At 43.6% G+C, this 21,578-nt stretch overlaps 1 protein-coding gene across 4 annotated transcripts in view; it reads left to right on the forward strand.

The window, feature by feature from the left end:
• Window positions 1-21,578, forward strand: part of SLC22A15 (solute carrier family 22 member 15) — a 79,645-nt gene that overhangs the window by 31,178 nt on the left and 26,889 nt on the right. For 3 of the 4 annotated variants that reach the window (XR_009345120.1, XM_059136274.1, XM_059136275.1), the window contains 4 exons: window positions 10,070-10,202; window positions 10,834-10,998; window positions 14,215-14,344; window positions 19,884-20,099. Coding sequence is in view for 3 of the 4 variants with exons in the window: in XM_059136274.1 (XP_058992257.1) it covers window positions 10,070-10,202; window positions 10,834-10,998; window positions 14,215-14,344; window positions 19,884-20,099 (644 nt within the window). In the remaining variant the exon portion in view is untranslated. The remainder of the gene's footprint in view (window positions 1-10,069; window positions 10,203-10,833; window positions 10,999-14,214; window positions 14,345-19,883; window positions 20,100-21,578) is intronic. The other variant, XM_059136276.1, reaches the window with a different exon arrangement.

The raw sequence follows: 21,578 nt of genomic DNA on the forward strand, positions 1-21,578 counted from the left end.
ACACATCATGAGTGTTGGCCCCGTCTCATAAGCACTTAGACGCCAGCATGTCTGAAAGAAGGTCTCGCCATTGTACGTGAGAGACAAGTAACGTGTAGCTCACCGAACACCGTTATTTGAAGCAAAAGTAGGTTGCTGGCAGGATGGAGAATGTGGTCAGCTCCGGTGGGTCAGGTAGGGCCGGGGAGGGTGAATAGGAGCTCACTGGGGAATGAGGTGGGGCTGGGGGCACAGCCTGAGCCGAGGGCAGCCAGTTCCTGGAGGTGTCACACAAAAGTGGGGTGGTGGATGTTTGCCTTCCTATGGGGAGCTGTGCCCTCCCCGGGGCTCTGCATGCCAGTGGCCTCCATTATTCACTTGTGAGTGAGGCGTCATTTGTCTTCACCTGCTGTGGGCCCAAACAAGGACAGGCACACACAGCCTCCTCAGGAAGGGAGAGGACCACTGCTCGGATTGCTTAGGGTGCACGGTTTTTATATACCATGCACTCTCTCTTCCGTTAGAGTGGTCTGTGGCTACTTCATGTTTCTCAACTCTTACTCCATGAAATGTCACCATACATTGGCAGGATGCGGCAGGGGAAGAACACACAGTTCAGGTCACAGGAAAAAACTGAAGCAGAGCCAGACAGATCTGTGACATTGACAGAGCTGGTGAGAAGTTGCTCAGGCAGAGGCTGGATATGTGTCTGAATTCTCAAGAGTTCATTTAAGAGGGGGTTCCTTTTGCTTTTTCATCTCTTTCATGACCCATTTAAAAAGCATCTCATAATCTGTATTCTGGTGCCTTAGGGAAGGGATAGCATCGTGCTGTTCAGCAGAGGGAAAAAAGCAAACAAGCTGGGGGTGCGTTTTTGTGCCATGTGGGTATATGAGGATGTCAAATAATACATAGTAGTTCAATTAAAAATGTGGAAATTTGAGGGGGGCACCTCGGTGGCTCAGTCGGTTGAATGTCTGACCCTTGGTTTCGGCTCAGGTCATGATCTTATGGGTCCTGGGATCGAGCCTGGCATCTGGCTCTGTGCTCAATGGGGAGTCTGCTTGAGATTCTCTCCCTCTGTCTCACCTCTCAACTTGTGCGTATAATTTAAAAAATAATGCAAATAATAATGTGCAAATAATAAAATAAGATAATAAAATTTTTTAAATGTGCAAATAGTAAAAAAAAGATTTATTTTAATTAATTTTAAATAAATAAGACTTGTTTTAATTAATTTAATTAATTAATCTTTAAAAAATATAGAAATGGTAGGTATCTGTGTTTAAAACCTATACTGTGGAATGTGATAAATCCCTCCCCCCCCCAAATAAAACACTTTGGAAGCTAATTTTTAAGTGCATTATTCAGTTCTCTGCACTCCTAGCCCTCTCGTGTTCCCAAGCACAAGGCACACGTGATTTAGCTAATTCAAGCATATGGTACTCAGAGAAGGTGGTTTTGAGACCAGTATTCGCATCGGGCGCAGGCTCCCTGGTTTTCTCTAGGGTGATTGTGTCTGAGCTATGGCTGCGTCATCTATAAAATGAGAATAATAATAATAATACCTGTTATAAAAGGTGGTTGTTGGGATTAGGGGAGAATATTATGTGAAAGTTGGTTGTTTTTTTTTTTTTTAATACTGTATTTTTGGGGGTGGGGGAATTTGGGGTAGAACATTTTATTTTTATTATTTTATTTTATTTTTTCATAGATTCATTGTTTATGTACCACATCCAGTGCTCCAGGCAATACGTTCCCAACTCGATATCCACCACCAGGCTCACCTAAGCCCCTACTCCCCTCCCTGCTCCAAAACCCTGTTTGTTTCTCAGAGTCCACGGTCTCTCATGGTTCATCACCCCCTCCAGTGGTTAGTTTTTAATTATCTGGTTGTAAGGTGCTGAGCCTTCCCATTTGATATATCTCTGATACATAGTTTTCATCCGTTGGTGTTAATCTTGTTTTTAGGATTGTGTAAGTACACAGTCCACTTTAAAGCATTAATTAATTTTTTTATATCTCCCTATATCTGCCATTTCAGAAAAGCTACTACTTTGACTTCTGACATTTCCTTAAAGCTGAAGGTTTGATGATTTCAAGGGAGATGCTAAAAGACATTTTGTTACTTCCTTTAGAACTTACCTTCAAGCTTCACTCAGTTTGTGATTGATCTATTCGGTGTCAAATAAGAGCTATTCTGGACAGCTCAACCCATGTCTCGATTTCCAGCTTGAATCCATTCTCTTCTCTGAAGCCCCCGCCCCATCCAGGCTGGTTTGGATCACCGTAAAGACCTTTGATGTGTCTGTTCCACTCTCCATGTTGTAACTGGAGCACCTTTTCTTGATATCCACCTACTTTACGGAAGTGCTGTCTTATTCTTCATGTCTGAGCAGTAAGAGTCCAAATATTAAAAAACCTCCTGATGCTCCCCTCCTGCCGAGTCAGTAGTCAACACTCTTCACTTCTGCTTGTGTGCCTTTTTTCTCTTCCTTAAGAGCTGGATGGTTCTGCGTGGCATCTGGCTCTACTCAACACCAGCATTTGCCATATCTGTGTTCCTTTCATCTTTTATTTTTAAGACACCTGATGCAGATACCTGATTTTTCCCTCTGGTCTGCTTTCTTTTGATGAGTGAATGATTGTGCCGATGACTTTAGTTCTAGCCCCCTCAAATCCTTTTTGAGAATACAGTATAATACATGCCTGGCTTATGAACTTAATGATTCTGATAATCTTATGATCAAAAATACAGATGCTGGTTACAAGATAAAAATAGATTTAGCTAGGTCATCCTGAAAGTATTTTATTTTTCTGTTCTTCCTCTTCTGTTAATGTATGGGGAAAGAAGATTTCCAGCTTTTTCCATTTGCAAGTGATTTTTCAATTTGATATGAATTACTATAAAAAGGACATTCTAGCTTTAGAATTTGGCTTGTCATTTTAAAAAAATAATAGGAAAGTCATCCCTTTAATAATCTCTAGCCACTTAAGGGTTCAAATGACTTATATAAATTTATGAATTTTACAATTTAAAGCCTCATAAAAAGCACATTTTTCAAGAATGTAACAGTCGTCACATTTAGTTTTATTATAGTTTAGTTTCCAATGTCCTGGTGATACCCTGGTTTGGATTTTACCTTGGTACTAAGTATCGACCAAAGGGACAAGAACATGTGCTAGCAATTGAGTCTAGTCTGACGGGTGACCTCTTTCCAAAACTTTAAAAGTAAGTCATTCCAGTACATCTTTTGAAATACTACAGGGACCACTGTCCTAGTGTATCTTGGCTGAGCCTTGACAAAATAATAGGTATGTGATAGGCATGTGATAAATACATAAAGTATATTGGAAAGGTTTTAGAAGTTGGAAACAAAACTGTAAACCGAAATCTCACATGTTGGGGGATGGTGTACATGGAAAGCTGGTTATAAACATACTGTCCTAAGTCCTTGACTTGGCGTTTCTGAATCCACCATGCCCAGTTTACCTGGATTAGTCAGCAAGTTCTGCATTAGTCAGGGAGTTCTTTGCACGCTTTAATTTGCTTTTTTAAAAATTTAACAATGGCTTTAGATTTTTTTGCCCATTCTTGAATGTATTCCAGGAGAAATAGGAAGTGCATTACCCCAGTCAGCATTGACATGAAGAACAATTACTAGAAATCACTTTGACACATGAAACTGGCAGCCCAAGAATCAGAGTTTGGAATTTGTCAGTCAAACATCCCGTAGGCTACTTTTTCCTAAAACTGCCATCCAAGTTGACAGCTTTCCGGTTGTTGGAAGGATGATTATTATGACCTTTTTCATGGATTTGAGAAGTTCTGCAGATGTGGTCAACAGAACAGTTGATTATTGACAAGACACATTAGCCGTTTTTTATTAAATAAGCAGGAGACAGATCAGTATGAGCTTAAACATCTTGGCCATATAAACAGATGAGCAAAAATTGAGGTGCGGGATAATCAAAGCTAAAGGTGCTGGCTACGTTGGAAAGGCATGCAAACACCAAAGCAGACACTAACACCATGAAAAACATAAAAAGAAGTTGTGTGAACTTCAAGGTATTAAAAATGAGTACAGTGAGGCCTTGTTTATTCGTCATTGTAGGAGAAGGAATATCCCTGTGACAAATACATCCTCCATTTTCTAGGCCAACCATATATCTAAGATTTGATTATTTTTCCACTGGAAAAATGTCATCAGACATTTCTCACGAGTTGAAAATTCTACAACAGAACTGTCTATAACCCAAAATAATTAATTTTTCACAAAATAGAATTTCCCCTTCAAATTTCAGAACTCTTCTCATCTCTTTTACGTGAAAATTTACAATATACTTTACCCTTTTCTATACAGATCCTTAAGAAGATCTATACAGATCTTCTTACCACGATTTAATCTTTTTTTGCTGACTCAGGCCGTACTTACTGTAGAGTGTGGTAACCAGGGGTCTTGAAGAAGTTCAAGCATGTCTGGAGTAGGGTACTGGGGGAAGTGAGTTGGAAGAGTAGGGGGTGGGGGGACAGCTAGTAGGATGTTCAAAATCGGGATTTTAGAGATGATAACAGCTGTTGAGGATGACCAGGTCTAGAACAGGGGTTCTTAACCTGATTACCTATGAAAATCATCTGAAGAACTTAAAAAATATGCCAGTGCCCTGGTGCTGCCCCATTGTTCTCAGTTTCCCAGGCTCCTTTAACTTTTAACTTTCCATTCCAAATATGTGGCACTCTTCATCATGGCCCCAGGTAAAGCTCCAGCTTTTATGTAGACATTCTAAGTGGTAGGAGAGAAAGGAAGAAGGGGCAAAAGGTAAATTAGCTGTCTCTTAAAACAAAGTCTTAAGACAAAGCACCTGCCACACGGTGCTTCTGTTGGCATTCATTGTGCAGAACTTGATAATGTGTCATACCTAATTGTGAGGGAGATTGGGACATTAGTCTTCAATCTGGATAGCCATATGCCAGCAACATACTATTACGATGGAAGAGAGGAAGAGTAGTTACTTTAAAACACGCTAGCATCTCTGTCAGCTCTAGAAGGGTAGTGGATTACACCATCTAGTAATGTGATCTTCAGGTGATTTGATGATTTTGAAATTTTGGTTGTCTTCTCCCGTCCCAGGCTCTCAGGTCCATGGGTGTAGAAGGGAAAGCAGCCTCCAGCTGAGAGGGATCTGGTTCACTGAGCGATTTCTGCAGGAGATCACCAAGTTTCAGTTTAGGGCAAGAATGGGAAGTCCAGGAAAGTTAATGGTGTAGGGGATTTTTCTGATGGTGACATTATTTCTCTACCCACCATTCCCCTATGTCTGCCCTTTCTCCATAAATAGCACATATTCCATTATAATAATCACTCCTTTGCAAATCCCCACAAAGCCCTGGTGCGTCTCTCTCTCTGTAGTACTTCTCGGAAGTCTCCAGCTCCATGGAAGCTTAACTCCCAACAGCGTCTTCACAAAATTAGTAGCCACAGAGCTTAAATGTCTATTTACCATGGCTTGGCAACCCCACTGCGTTTCCCTTGAATGGGTCATGTCCCACTCCTGAGAGGAGTTAGTCCTATTCCTCCTGAAACCTGAAATCCCCCCGTCCACTTCTGCTCTCCTTCAGCCAGTGACCTCACTTGATAATTTCAATGAAGAAAAAAAAAAAAAAAATGAAGCAACCAGGTGGGAGTTTCTTCGCTCCCTACTGCTGAGCCCACCTTCTGCTTTCCTCTCTTGCTCGTTTTACTTGGCAGTGACATCTCCCAGCTTCTGTGAAAGGCTGAGCTCTCTACGCCGTACCCTCAAACCTATCCCTTCTTGCTTTTCCAGATACTTTTCTCCTGCAAGAATATCTTCTGTACTGGCTTGTTCTCATCAACATGCACACATGACACATGTTTTTAAAAAAGCCAATCAGGGGCTCCTGGGTGGCTCAGTGGGTTAAGCATCTGCCTTCGGCTGAGGTCATGATCCTGATCAGGGTCCTGGGATCGAGCCTCTAATCGGGCTCTCTGCTCAGCAGGGAGCCTGCTTCCCTTCCTCTCTCTCTCTGCCTGCCTCTCTGCCTGCTTGTGATCTCTGTCTGTCAAATAAATAAATAAAATCTTGAAAAAAAAATAAATAAAAACAAAAAAAGCCAATCATCTTTGCCCCAGATAACCTGTCCCTCCACTGTCCCATTTCTTGGCTCCTCTTCACAGCAAAACTTATGGAAACCATTTTGTAAACGGCGGCTGCCAGCAATTCTCCAATTCCTCCAATTCTTCACCTGTCTCCAATCTGGCTTCCCTTCACACTTCACTGAAATTGTTATTTTTAAGTGTCCATTTGTTTCTAAATATAACCGCTCATCTCTGTCCTTACCTTACCTGACCTCTAAAGCAGCATTCCACATGCTTGATCACCCCTTCCTCCCTGAATCAGATTTCTTCTTAGAGCGTTTGTGACACCGCACTCCTCCGCATTTTCTGGCTATCTCCCTGAGTCCTACTTACGAGTCTTCTATAATGGGTTTTTCCTACTCAGCCTCTGAACTTGGAAGCGTCCTGGTCCCCAGTCTTGACCCTCTTCCCTCTCTATAGGTTCAAACCTCATAACCTCTCCCTGGAGCTCAAGACTCATGTCCAGATATCTGCTTGGCATCATCTCTTGGCTGTTTCATAGACATCCTAACCTCTGCAAGTCCAAACAAAGCTCTTTCTTTCCCACCACATACGTGATCTCCTCTTGCCACCTTCCTCATCTCAGTAAAGGTCATCCACCAAGTGGCCCTTGATTCTCCATCCCTCACCATCTGCCATTTGTCAGCAAGTCCTGCCAGTTCTGCCCTCAAAATCCAGCCTAAGTGCTTATAATTCTCCATCCCCTTTGCTCCCACCGTCATCCAAGCTGCCATGGTCTCCTGACCTAGTGCGCTGGCCTCCCTGCTCCCTCTCTTGTCTCTTGTAATGCATTCCCTAAGAGTGGCCATAGTGATCCTTAGAATCTTACATCCAATAATCCAGGACTTTCCTTTTGCACTAGAATAACACCTCAGCTCCTCACTGTGGTCCAGGCCCTGTGTGATCTGACACCAGTGCACCTGTCTGGCCTCATGATACTGCCCCCACTGGGGGTGCACTGGGGGCACCTCACCTTAGGGTAGGGCACTTATTCTCGTGTTCTTTGGACAGCTTTCTGGAGGAGAGGGTCACTCCTTATCATTTAGGAGCAAACGTCACCTCCCCAGAGAAGCCCTCCCTGAATACCTTATTTGAAGAGGTGCCCTCCCAGTCTCTCCCTCTGTGTTTATTCTCCTGGTACTTACTCTCCCTGAGGGAAGGGACCATGTCCAGCTTCTCCACATCTGTATTGCCAGTGCTTAGTGTAGTCATTAACCTTCAATAGAAATGAATCAATTTATTGAATACCTGAGTGAAAAACTGTCTGAACATTTCTCAGATTTTTGTCACACTGCTTCCGTCCCTTATTTGTACCATGACTTCCACCGGGAGCCGTAACATCCTGATTACTATTTCTAAAAGCAGTGACACCACAGTTGATGATCTCTCAACCACGAGGGGCTGGGAAAAGCAGTTAACCAACCTCGTTAAGAACTGCGTGTGAAGGGCGCCTGGGGGGCTCAGCGGGTTGGGTGACTGCCTTTGACTCAGGTCATGATCCCGGAGTTCCGGGCTCGAGTCCCTCATTGGGCTTCCTGCTCAGGGGAGAGTCCGCTTCTCCCTCAGACCTTCCCCCTCTCGTGCTCCCTCTCTCTCTCTCATTCTCTCTCTCAAATAAATAAATAAAATCTGAGAAGAAAAAAAAAAAACTGTGTGTGGAGAATGGGGGAATTTAGAAGTCAAGTCCTGCATTAGGGAGGGGGCATTATCCTCATTTATTTTCCGGTGAATATTATTGTCCTAGTTTTATGAGTTTTGTTACTGGTACTGCTGCAGAGAGATGTCCAGAAGCTTGTCTGGTCAGGATCTTCAGCATCACGGTCTGACAGGAAATACGAGAGAAGTCAGATGTGCTCTGAGTCTTAATGACTGCTTGTTGGAGCTTGGGAAGGGAGGTCCGAGAGATGAAGGGACCGCCAAGGCAGGCACCTTTTTGCATGTTGGGACGCTCTCTGAGCCTGTCTTTACGGACTCCAGGAGAGGGGGCTGTGAAGGGGGATTGGTTTTATTTATTGTGGTAAAATATACATAACATAAAATGTAATATTTTCGCTATTTTAAAGGTACAGTGGCATTCAATATACTCATGTCATGCAGCCATCACTGCTGTCCATCTCTAGAACTTTCCAAACTGAAAATCTGTACCCATCAAACAACTCCCCAATCCCCCAACCCCTGGGAGCCTTTATTTGACTTGCAGTCTCTGGATTTGACAACTCCTGTTGAAGGAACCACCTTCCTCCCGTGCCTCCGTCACTGTCTGCTGTCTCACTGCTGACCCTTCCCTCCGCCAGATGTGTGAGGTGGAGTTTGTGGGGACAAGTGTAGTGGGTTCCCATGTCACACAGCTGTGCCACACCAGCTGGGTATCCTACGGTTCGACTCTGTTCTGACACCTTCTACCTGGAAGTAGCATTAGATCCCACCAATTTCCAGGCTCAGTCCCACGTGGCTGACCCTGTGCGTGCCTTCAGATGACAGTTGCAAGTCCACATTGTTTCCTGTGCTTCTGAGTGACCAGAGATCAGAGGTTCCTATAGTCTCCTCCTCGGATAGATTAATTTGCCAGAGCAGCTCACAGAATTCCGGAAAACCTCTTACTACGTCACTGGTTTATCATGAAGGATAACTCAGGAACGGCCAGATGGAAGAGACGCACAAGACAAGGCATGTGGGAAGGGGAGCAGGCTTCCGGTCCCTTCCTGGGCCCCACTCTACCAGCATCCCCACTCTGCTCACCAACTGGAAAGCTTCTCAAACCCCTATCCCTTTGTGCTTTTAGGGAGGCTTCATTACATAGACATCATCGATAAATAATTACATAATCAGCCATTGACAATTAATCTAACTTCCGGTCCCTCTTCCCTTCCCCCAAGGGCAGGGCAGGGGTCCTCCCTCTCGCATGGGTCTGAATGTTCCAGCCCTAGTCTAATCATGGAGTTGGCTCCCCAGCAACCAGCCCCCATCTAAGGGGCTTTTCAGAAGTCACCTCATCAAATAAACTCAAGTGTAGTTGAAAGAGGCTTGTTATAAATAACAAAGGACACCCATTTCTCCTTTAACACTCTGAAGTTATTTCAGGAACTGGGATCAAAACTTAAATATCATAACCAAAGATGCCCCTATGACTCTTCTGTAGGAAATTACAGGGGTTTCAGGAACATTAAATAGAGATTTCTTACTATAAATCACAATAACCCATCATAAGCAGAATCATACCATATTTGTCTTTTTTTGTATGCTTATTTCTCTTGGCATAAGGTTAAGGTTCATCATGACCTCACTTGCCAAAAATCTCATTCCTTTTCAAGGCTGCATAATATTCTAGTGTGTGTATCCACCACATTTTGGTTCGCCTTCATTTGACATCTGTGAATAATGCTGCCGTGAATGCTAGGGTGCAAATATCTGTTTGAATCTCTGCTTTCACTTCTTTTATGCATATACCCAGAAGTGGAATTACTGGATCATATGGTAATTCTATGATCAAATTTTTAAGAAAAATGCTAAAGGGGCTTAAAACCCGTTAACTTATTGGTGAAAAGGACTATTCATTGATTGCCTCATATATGTCCTATAAGTATATTAGGGCAGCAGAGAAATGGGAATGGATGGTCACAGCTCCTTCTCTCAAGATCTGTAAGGAGGGACATGTGTAAATAAGAATAGCTATTATATACCATATTTACTGCTGTATTAAGATGTGTATTACAGGAACATATTATACTAATAATGATTTCTAGTGTTTCTGAAGACAAAACCTCCTTGGATATTGTCCAGAATAGATGTTCTACCACACTGTGTTCTACCACTCTGCGGTAGAGAGTTTCCAGTGTACAAGTTTTGGTTGTGCATTTGTATTTTTTTAATAGCTAACAGTCCATCCACCTTTTCCATGATCTCAATGTCTTTTCTGTTTTCTCTTCCTTTAGTGGTTTTTAATTGCCAACAGATCTTACAAAGTCAGTGCAGCAAGCTCTTTCTTCTTCAGTGGTGTGTTTGTGGGAGTCATCTCCTTTGGTCAGCTTTCAGATCGCTTTGGAAGGAAAAAAGTCTATCTCACAGGTAATCAGTTAAGAGTGTTCATGCACTGAATAAGAGGACTTACTTCTTTAATGTTATTCAGAAATTGCCATGTAGAAAACAGAACTGATTTTTTAATATACTAGCACGAGGCCACACTGTAGCCAGAATTGATTCTGGCCAAGCGCTTTCAAGGCACCAGCAGCATACCTGGGGAAGGCCACGTATTTGCACCTAAGCTTTTCAGAGATGATGGTCCTTTTGGCAACTCTGGAATTCTAACTTATGCCACATTTCTAAAGATAACTGAGCCAGTGTATGAGATCTGTTTCCTTGTATCTTGTCTGTTGGTTCATTTCAAATATGCTCTATAAGAACCAGCATAGTTCTTTTAACAAGCTGAGCCTGAGCTGGGACTTTTCCATTTCCCACACTGTGGTGAATAATTGAAAACTGTGCATGAGTGACAGATTATCAACTTGTAATGAACAAAGATAAACCTTAGTTTTTCTTTATAGTTTTTAAGAGAAAATGTTTTTTTATAAAAGCATAGCTTAGAAAAATTTAAGTTTACAGAGATTTATCTTTACAGGTGTAAATTTAGTATAATTTATTACTTTGATCAAATGCTGTTTTATGTCTGGGTTATTGACTGCTGTTCCTCTAATTCTAGGTTTTGCTCTTGACATCTTATTTGCTATTGCAAATGGGTTTTCCCCCTCCTATGCGATCTTTGCAATAACTCGCTTCCTGGTGGGCGTGATGAACGGAGGAATGTCGCTGGTGGCCTTCGTCCTGCTGAATGAATGTGTGGGCACCGCCTACTGGGCACTCGCAGGTACTGCTTCACTCCGTGCACATGACAGACATGGTGAGCTGCCCCGGAAAACCTCTCAGGGAGCCGGTTGAACCCCAGAGGCTAAAATGCACTTGGACTTGAGGCTCCCCGTCTCACCATTAGATTTGCTTTCCAAAGTTTGTTCTCTATGACCTTGAACAAGTCATTTTATTCATATTGCTCTGTAGACAGTCTCCCCTGGGGCCTGCCTCATAGATGGTGAGCTTGCCTCCAGATTGTTCCAGGAGTGTCACTTTCTTCAGAAGGATATTAACTGTTTACACCTTAAACTGAAAAGTGGCACAGACGTAAGAAAGCCTAGACGTTCCTTTCCCAGTGCCTTCTTACTGTATTTTATTAAATATTTATCTCCTGGGCAGGGGAGAGACAAGTTGGGAGGACCAGTTGATATCGGGCCAGTGCTGGGCTAAATGAGAAACTTGTTTTTATTTGAAATGCAGTAAGAAGCCAGTGGGTGAATTAAATAGTGGAGCTATAGGATCAGATAGGATACAGATGGACAGCTATGGCAGAGGTGTGGAAAGTGGCCCATTGGAGGAGGAGAAATTGAAGAGCCATAGAGGAGGTGGTTGTGGTTGGCTTGTGAAACACAATGGGGGCTTGCTCAAACACAGTGTGGGGAGAGGAGTAGGGAAGTGGGCCATGTGAGCTGGATTTTGGTGGGGCAGCGACTCGCTGAAGGGTCAGAGTGGGGAGAGAAAGAGGAATCAGCAGGACCTCATGGCTTTGCTTGCAACTGGGTGGATTGCTAGTACAATTTACGAAAATGAGGTCTAAGCTACTGAAATTTAGTTTTTACTAGTGTGAATCAAACAAACGTAGCACACTTGAAAATGAAAATGATCTAAAAGAAACAGGAAATCTGACAAATAGGATCAATATCTAATAGCCTGTAAACAGAAGACCACCGGTGACACTCCAGAATTATAACATGCAAAAAGGAGTGATTTGAAATGTTCACTTAATTAGTTTTTTGACTAAATAACCTAGAGCCTTCCCATATCTGCATCTCCACACCACCTCTGTTGTCATATCTAGGCAAACATGTGCAGCTTCTTGCTGGATATGAGATCTGAATGTCACTTGGACCCTCAAATAAAAACTATTGCTTTCTTTCTCCTAAAACCTTTACCTTCTGGGACCTCTGTCTGTGGTAGTGTCATCACAGCGTTTACGGTCATTAAACGAGACGCATTCAGATCCTGTCCTTTTGTCTACCATACCCAGTCGATACCAACTCTTACTGATTATAGGGGACAGAGCCTCAACTCTGATGAGTCTCTGTATATAAAGGGAAATTATGTGGTTAATATAACCAAACCCCTGAAGGTCTAGGCCTCAGAGATGCCCAGAACCAGGAAGTCCAATGCTTCTTGTTTCTGTCCCCAGTCCTCCCTGAGAAGCTTTCTCTGTGCAGTCAGGGATAGGCCCCTGTAGCCCTCAGCTCTTACTACCAAGTGTCGTATTTAAAATCTGGGCTCAGAGCTTGGACTGGTCCAGCCAAGGCCCTGCAGTAAGTGGAACTGTGGTGGGCAGCCCCGTCTTGAACCACAGGGATAAAGGAAGGGGAGGTCTGCTCTCTAGAAGAGGGAAGGGGTATTCTTGGAATTAGATAGGGTGCTAGGTAGACAGTATCTTATAGTAGGTACTCACCCTGGGAGGCTTCCCAGTGGCATTTTGGAAGGAGGGTAATAGATGGGTATAGACAGCTATAACCATATCACAGTAGGATAGTATAGCTAGTATTTGTATATGTGTATAGCAGGCATTATTTCATCCTAAACTAACAACTACCCTCGAGAAAACTGAGGCTCAGAGACGTTTAGTGCTTTGCCTGAGGTCTCACAGCAGTAGGTGGCAGAACTAGGGTCTGAACTCAGTCCCTCTGGAACAGTCCCATTCTGTGGGCTGTCTTCTTTTTGACTACATTGTTGTCAGTGGATACCAAGTGTTCGGAGCTGTTCTGAGCAATGACAGAAACTGTTATTCTGGGAAGCCAGGTGCTGTCTGATGCCCTGTAATGAAGCTGTAATAGCTATTGATTATCTTAAATTTCCAGGGAAATCATAGCATCCCCACTTCCTTCCTTATCAGACCACATGTTTGGATTTGGTGTGCTGAACATGCTGCCACTTCACTCTTCCCTCTGCTCCCCCCTTTCCCTCACTAGGGCACAGAGTAGACATGTCATTATGGCTAGAGAATTGATCATCCCTGGGCAAGAAAACAAGAACATGGTTCTTTTATAGAATTCTTGTAGAAAGTTCTTGTAGCAAGATCAACAAGGTCCTGTTGCTGTGCGTTCCCCACAGAAGCCTGCCTTTCCGTAGGAGGATGGAGAGGGAGGACAAGGACAGCTCGCAGGCTGACCCCACCCTGTGCACAGCGCCGTGTCCTAGACAGCACCCCTGACCTCTCTGTGCTGTTTCCTCTTTGTGTATGGCTCTAACGGTACCTGCTTTGTAGGGCGACATATGTCAAAAGTAGAATGCACGATAAATGGTAGCGGGTACTGCTACACACGTGGTAGTAGCAGTTATAGAAAGTGAGTCAGAGGTGTAAATTCACACGTATATCGGGCAAGCCAGGGGGACTTAATACCCATCTCAGCATTTATTTTTTTAAAAACATAGAATTTTTCACAATCCCATGGGTGATTTTTTTTTTTTTTTCCTCTAAGCCTGCTGGCAAAAATCCAGGCTTTGTGGAGACAGACAAGAAATAGAGAGCTATAAAATGTCATGTATCTGGTGCTGATACACCCAGTGGGGAAGGGCAGGAGGGAGAGCTGAGGAGGAGCCTGTGATTTAAGAGGAAGATTTGATAAGATGAAGTCCCAGCATTTCGATAATCTCATGACCTAAAAACTGTCGGGCCAGCCAGCAAAGCATCTCTCTGAGCTTCAGAGCATGCGCAGGTGGACGTCCGCACAGCCTTGGGTGCAGAAAGCACTTGGGCAAACCCTTAAAATTCATCTTGACCATGTGTGGTTTGTGTTTTTCGCCTGTCCTTCCTCCTGTTCCCTCACTCACTGGCCTCTGCCACTTTTCTCGTCTGACAGTTGCTGTGTGTGTAGGTTCTTTTCTGCTGACGCCCCCCCCACCCCCCAGGAAGGCGTTGCCTCTGTGCCTCGGGTCGGGAAGGGTGGTATGGAAGGTGCTTTCCCCAGTAACAGGCGTCTTTTCCCGGACTTAGGGTCAATCGGTGGCCTCTTCTTCGCGGTCGGCATTGCCCAGTATGCCCTGTTGGGGTACTTCATCCGCTCCTGGAGGACCCTCGCCATTCTGGTGAACCTGCAGGGAACGGTGGTCTTCCTTCTGTCTTTGTGAGTAGTGTTTCCTCTTAGAGGTTTAATTTAAGACACGGAAGGAATGTCTTAAGAGGACGTGGTCAATGAGCGGCGTTATTCCCTTTCCGGAGTTCGCCTGAGCTGACCTTGGTGAAGAGCTGTCCCACAAGCACCCCAGTGCCGGACAGCTGCTGGGAAGAGGTGCTTGATTAATTCAGGGCGCAGGTGTCCCTTGTGTCAAGTCACCTCTTCATAGCCTGCATTTTTAACCTTCAAGTTATTGACTTGGTAAGCCGAAGGCCTCGAGCCTGAAGATCTTCAGGCTGGGTCAGGTCGAGGGCTAGGCATCCGGCTCAGGTGTGATGCTGCGGATATCGCAGTCCATTCGTGGCCCGTGTGGAGCTGTACCTGTCCATCCTTCAGGTGACTCTTAATTCAGGGCCTCTACTGTGGACACAGGAAGACTCTCATATACGGGAGAAATCCTTTGGCTGGACGGGCTTAAAGCAGTAAAAGGGTGATTCCCTGGTCAGGACGGGATGCTGCAAACAGCTATCTCAGAGATTACCGTGATGCTCTAAACACTGTACGGCAAGGCACCAACTGGGAACCCTTTTACCAGGTCTTTCGTCCCGTAGCAAATACTTGATTAATAAGGTTATTGATAGTGTTCGTTATATGATATATATTACATAATATATAATAGAATGGTATTATTTATTAATATTCTTCCCTAAATAGCCTCAGGCTATTTAACAAATATAAAACAAATACTTAAGAGACATTTACAGAGTTCTTCATAAAATGAACATTAAATACTGACCATCTTGTTGGGGCCTAGAAGCCCCGTTTCAGTCATAAATACTATACTACATTCTGATCTTTAGTCACAAAGAAGTAATACTATTCCATTTCTTATTTCATCATTTTAATGATGTTTTTAAGAAGTTTGACATTTTAGGGGCGCCTGGGTGGCTCAGTGGGCTAAAGCCTCTGTCTTCGGCTCAGGTCATGATCCCAGGGTCCTGGGATTGAGCCCCACATCAGGCTCTCTGCCCAGCAGGGAGCCTGCTTCCCTATCTCTCTCTGCCTGCCTCTCTGCCTACTTGTGATCTCTGTCTGTCAAATAAATAAATAAAATCTTTAAAAAAAAAAAAAAGAAGTTTGACATTTTAGGGGCATCTGGGTGGCTCAGTCAGTTAAGCATCTGCCTTCAGCTCAGGTCATGGTCTCAGGGTCCTGGGATCGAGTTACTCATCAGGCTCCCTGCTCCCTGCTTGTGTGCTCTCTCTCTCTCTCTAATAAATAAAATATTTAAAAGAAAAAGAAGTTTGAATTTTTAGTTTTATCTCATCAGAAGTTTTAATGTGCTTATGAAGGGCTTTATCCTGAAGTATCAGACCTCTACTTTTAATCATTAAAATCTTGGGAATAAATAAAATCTTCAGAAGCTGGTATCAGCTTCTGTGCCATAAAGTGAGGGTTATCTGTGGTAGAATTTCCCTTCAGATGCATCTTTAATATAGTCCTTCTTTATTCAAGTTCTACTAATTGAGATTTGGTAGATTGAGGATTGAACTGAAATCTGTTTTTGTATTCTCTTTGAAATAAGAGAATTAAGTGCAAAAATGAGTATAATAGTAGGGTACCTGACTGGCTCAGTTGGAAGAGCATGGGACTTTTGATCTTGGGGTTGTGAGTTCGAGCCCCACGCTGGGTATAGAAATTACTTAAATAAATAAACTTTAAAGAATGAGTATAATAGAAAGTTTACCTGTATTTAGAAAGCAAAATGTATTAAATGCATTTAGTTATATGAATAACTAAATAACGAGATAATTCTACCATAAAGGGAAACTGACAACATTTTATTAGTTTGTGTATTACAAATTTTTGGAATAAATGAGTGCCTAGTATCATCCTTGTATTAATAAGCTGTCATGTAAATGTGGGTTAACAAATGAATTTTCTTTTTCTTTTTCTTTTTTTTATTTTATTTTTTTTTTTAAGATTTTATTTATTTACTTGAGAGAGAGACAGTGAGAGAGAGCATGAACGAGGAGAAGGTCAGAGAGAGAAGCAGACTCCCCATGGAGCTGGGAGCCCGATGCGGGACTTGATCCCGGGACTCCAGGATCATGACCTGAGCCGAAGGCAGTCGTCCAACCAACTGAGCCACCCAGGCGTCCCTGAATTTTCTTTTTAAATAGCTAATAATTCTCCTTTAGAGCGACTCTGATGGAGAGCATGAGCTGTTCTGCCTGTCTTTTCTTTTTTCTTTTTTTTTTTTTTCTGAAGATTTTATTTATTTATTTGACAGAGAGAGATCACAAATAGGCAGAGAGGCAGGCAGAGAGAGAGATGAGGAGAAGCAAGCTCCCTGCCGAGCAGAGAGCCCAACTCGGGCCTCGATCTCAGGACCCTGAGACCATGACCCAACCCGAAGGCAGAGGCTTAACCCACTGAGCCACCCAGGCACCCCTGCCTGTTTTTCTGAATGTGGTCTGAGTTTGTTATGGCCCCAGTGCTAGTGGGGGACATCCATACCCTGGGAAATGAATTTAGGTCAGGAAAAAACAGGAAATAGAGAAAAAAGAGCCTGTGAGCCTGAAATATATATCTATTTATTCCATTAGGCCTTCCAGTGGTCAACCTGCAGTGTATCTCCTCTGATCGTGTCTCGGCCCACTTCCCATATCCTGTCTCCTGAGCACAGCGATCTGCTTACGGTTTCTGCATCAGCGTGTCCTGTCCTACGTGTCTGCCTTGCCCTTCTCACTGCTGCCCTGGCCCTTCCCACACCCCACCCTCCAGGCTTCCCAGTTAACTCCTGGCCTTCCGGGTTTGCTCAAATGCCACCCCCCCCAAACTTCTCCCCAACGCACCTCCAGCTGCCTGTCATTTGTTTTGGCTTCTGAATTCTCCAGCACTAACCCCACGCCCTTTGAGGACTCTCTTTCCACCTCATGCTGGAGCCCAGCTCCTTCTGCACAAGGGGCTCCCTCCCTGGAGGCTGCTCAGCTCCGTCAACGTGTCCCCCAACACCGATGCCCAGGGCCTTCAGGTCCACTGGACAGATGTGGGCACAAAAACAGCTGCAGTCTTCAGAAATAGCTGTCAGTAACACAAGAAAAACTCATTATTTTAGGGTCCTACCTTGCTTTTTTTAATTTTATTTTACTAGAAACATTAGTGCATAGTTTAAAAAATCCTCAGTTTCACAATACATGGATTTAAACAGTTTTACTCTACAAATCAGAGCCCCATAATTTACAAAGATTTTCTACCTTCTGAGAAATTCACAGGACATGTTTTGAGTAGAGAAAACACTGTTAAATTAGCCCTGTAGCTTCCAAAGAGGGCCCTAGCACCATGCAGTGGTCAGCATGTTCAAGACTGCTCTTTTAAAAGCACGTCTTGCTGTTTGATATGCAGAATCGCCACACGTTGGAATTTATACTCCCAAGTCCATCCGTTGGCAGCTAGGTGAGCCTTTGTGTAAGGGAGCTTCCTGGCTTCTCCAAGTGTGGGGATGTGTGAGGTCCTCAGTTCGTGTGTGAGAGAGACCCTTTCCATGCATAAATGGTTTATTTATGCATGAATTTCCAAATTTCCAAAGCGTGACAATCTCTCAAGTACTAAAGTGATTTATAAACATTTACCAGTAATGTAAACATTTATGTAACAGCAGTTTACAAACATTCTAACATGATTAATGCTTATCAACAATTCTGAAAGCAGGGAAGTTGGAGGGAAAGGGGGCAGTGAGCTAAGTGACCCGAAGATAGTGACTGTTAGTATTTTGGCGGTTCCCTTGTCTCTTTTCTCTCACCTCCCCGTCCCCCTCGGTTTTAATTTTCATTACGACAGACTTCTGGTGTCCCAGTTCCTCTTCCCTCCCAGGGCTACTCTCTGTGCTCATCATAGTAGGCTTCTTTTATGTTCTTTGTATTCGGACTTAGAGTCCATCACGTGGTTTACATGGTGGCTCGTCAGCTGCCTGGTGAATAGGGCCAGTGGAACCACTAGTTGATCAGCGGACCTGACTTCCAGCTGAACACTATTTTGCTTGATCATCTGCTTGTGTATTAGTAACAATAATCGAATGGTAATGAAGCTGTAAATCAAGGGATTTTTTTAGGCTGTCGTAGAAGGTCTGTGGCCCTGCTTTCGTTGACGATCAGATGTGCACGAATGTTCTCTCCCCAGCAGCAAAGCTCTGGGACGATTCCCACCTTCTTGTTTCCTCTGAGCACCCACTGCATTGCTGGATACAGAATGAAAGTGCTTAATAAGTGGTTCTTGATGGACTGGCTGTCCACGAAGTTCCAAATTCCATGGCATTTGTTACCACGTCACTATGCCTATGGGAAGGCATGGAGAATTCTAGAAGGCATCTTCAATGGCCAGTGGTACTCATAGATAGAAGCTTCATGTTAAGCAAATAATGTCACATTAGACCAAAAGGTACTCGATGCTATATTTAGTAAACGAGGTATCACTGTTCCTGTCCCCGTTTGTCTTTGACAAGTCCTCTAGCCGTGTTCACAGAAGTGTGCAGAGGATGGGCGCCTGGGTGGCTCAGTGGTTTAAGCCTCTGCCTTCGGCCCAGGTCATGATCTCAGGTCCTGGGATCAAGCCCCACATCGGGCTCTCTGCTCAGCAGGGAGCCTGCTTCCCCCCTCTCTCTCTGCCTGCCTCTCTGCGTACTTGTGATCTCTCTCTGTCTTATCAAATAAATAAATAAAAATCTTTAAAAAAAAAAAAAAGCCAAGTCTTAAAACTACTGGAAAATATTAGTGGCAGTATAACTGTTCAGTACTTCATAGTTGTAGCAGAAAATAATTATTTGGTACCTGGAAGTTAACCAGAAGATGACTTTAATTCTTTAAGGCTTTAGGGGCAGGAAATACCCTGAGGACATATTAAAGTGAGCATGTCAACCGATTCGAGCATTCTGAAGCAGGAAATGCTTGAAAGTAGTTGAGATGTGATGAACCCTGTTTGATTTATGTAGAGTCTTCAAATAATCTCTGCCTTCTTAATAACATATTGCTACATTAAAATCATGTTTTAAAAATCTATTTTTTCTGACGAGACAATAAAAATTATCTTCTTTATGAGGCTTTGTCAGAACTTAAACACCTGCCATCTCTGTAGTAGTATTCTCACATTGGCTAGGATTAAGAACCCTCTCTCTTATCAACAATTCTGAAAAGCAGGGAAGTTGGAGGGAAAGGGGGCAGTGCTTTATGACCCATGCTTTATGAAAAATTGGTGTCACTCAGTATTTTAAATTTGTTTAAAAGGAAATGCATACTGCTTACTTTTTTAATTTGTTTTTTGTTTTATTTTTTACTGTTTTTGAAGTATGTTCTTGGTTTCCTTTCATAAAGCCGCTGCCTTTTAGCCCCGGCATGCTGTTGAAAGTGGCCCCTCTGTCTTTCACCTGTCACTGGGAGAGGTAGTTTTAACCCTCACAAGGAATCTGGTTGTGGTGAGGGAGTCCACATACTCCTAGGCGAATTGTCTCCTTCCTGTATGAATATACAGCCTTTACTGACATCTCTTTCAGATTCATTCCTGAATCACCTCGTTGGTTATACTCCCAGGGTCGACTGAGTGAGGCTGAAGCGGCTCTGTACCTCATTGCCAGGAGGAACTGCAAGCTCAAGTGTACGTTCTCACTAACCTACCCATCCAGCAGGAGCCACAGAGAGACCGGAAGCTTCCTGGATCTGTTCCGTTACCGCATCCTCTTGGGGCACACACTGACCCTGATGTTCATCTGGTAATTATTCCCGAGGGGTATTGTCCCAATCTTAAACTCAGGTTGCTAAAGAGCTGTTGATGATGTGTTCCTTCTTTAGGCTCACAGAAAATTTTACCTGATTTGTCAGCTTGAAGTGGTTTTCTCAAGAACAGGTCCTCTGCCTCTTGACGCCCGTGTCGCGCTCCGCTCCGCTTTCATGGTACCCTCCCGGTCGAGGAGGGATGGTGTATGGATGGCAGGTTTACTGAACTTGAGTAAATAGACAGCAGAAACACATCTTTGCTCCTGAGCTCTTTCATGTAAATATTTAAGTACCCACACCACCAGCCTCCCCATCCCCCTGCCAAAAAAGAGGAAAGCAAGCAGATTAGAAGAATTTCTAAATAGGAATTTACAGTACCTACCTTTGGTTTTAGCAGCAGGCTGGTGGGCTAGCACAGTCCAGTTGTCATGCCCCGTCCTGTACTCTGTGTGTCATTCTCGCTCGCTCGCTCGCTCACTCCCCGGTGGGTGGACAGTATTGTTCCTTGTACAAATGGAGTCCCGGGAGTGTAAAATGATGGACTGCGAGCCACCTGTGCAAATCAGGGCGTGAACAGATAGTCTCTGAATCTGATTTTCTCGTGTAGCTTATTCCTACCCGCCTCTCAGCATGCTCTCAGCATTCACGTGAATCGCACTGAATGGTTCAAGATGACTCCGCTTAAAGAATGAAGCTGAAGGGAAGAAAGTGGACGGGCAATTCATACAGGGCATGAAGTACACGTGTGTGGTCATACTGTGTAGAGGCTCTGCATTTTACTATGCTTCTCAGATACTCTGTGTTTCATGGTTGAAGGTTTGCGGCAACCCTGCATCGAGCAAATCTGCTGGCACCATTTTCCAACAGTATTTGCTCCCTTCGTGACTCTGTGTCACATTTTGTTAATCCTCGCAGTATTTCAAACTTTTTCATTAGTATCCTGTTTGTCATGGTGATCTGTGATCAGTAATCCTTGGGGTCACGATTATAATTGTTCGGGGATACCACAAAGCACATCTGTATATGACAGTGAACTTAATAAATGTTGTGTGGGTTCTGGTGTTCCACTGACTGGCCATTTCTCTAGCTCTGTCCCTCGTTGGTGCCTCTCCATTTCTGGAGATACAACAATATCAGAATTAGGCCAGTTAATTAGGCCTACCATGGTCTTTCTGTGTTCAAGTGAGAAGAACAGTCACGTCTCTTATTGAAATTCAAAAACTAGAAATGGCCCAGCTTATCAAGGAAGACATGTTAAAAGCCAAAGGTAGCCGGAAAGCTAGGCTTCTTGCACCAAACAATTGGCCAAGTTATGCATCAAAGACAAGTTCTTAAAGGAAATGAAAAGCTCTACTCTAGTGAGCACATGGATGATTAAAAACTAAACAGCCTTATTGCTGATATATTAGGAGACAGTTCTCATGGTCTGGTTAAAACATCAAACCAGCCACAACATTCCCCTAAGCCAGACTCTG

The sequence above is a fragment of the Mustela lutreola genome, chromosome 10, assembly GCF_030435805.1.
Source record: "Mustela lutreola isolate mMusLut2 chromosome 10, mMusLut2.pri, whole genome shotgun sequence".
Taxonomy (NCBI): Eukaryota; Metazoa; Chordata; class Mammalia; order Carnivora; family Mustelidae; genus Mustela; species Mustela lutreola.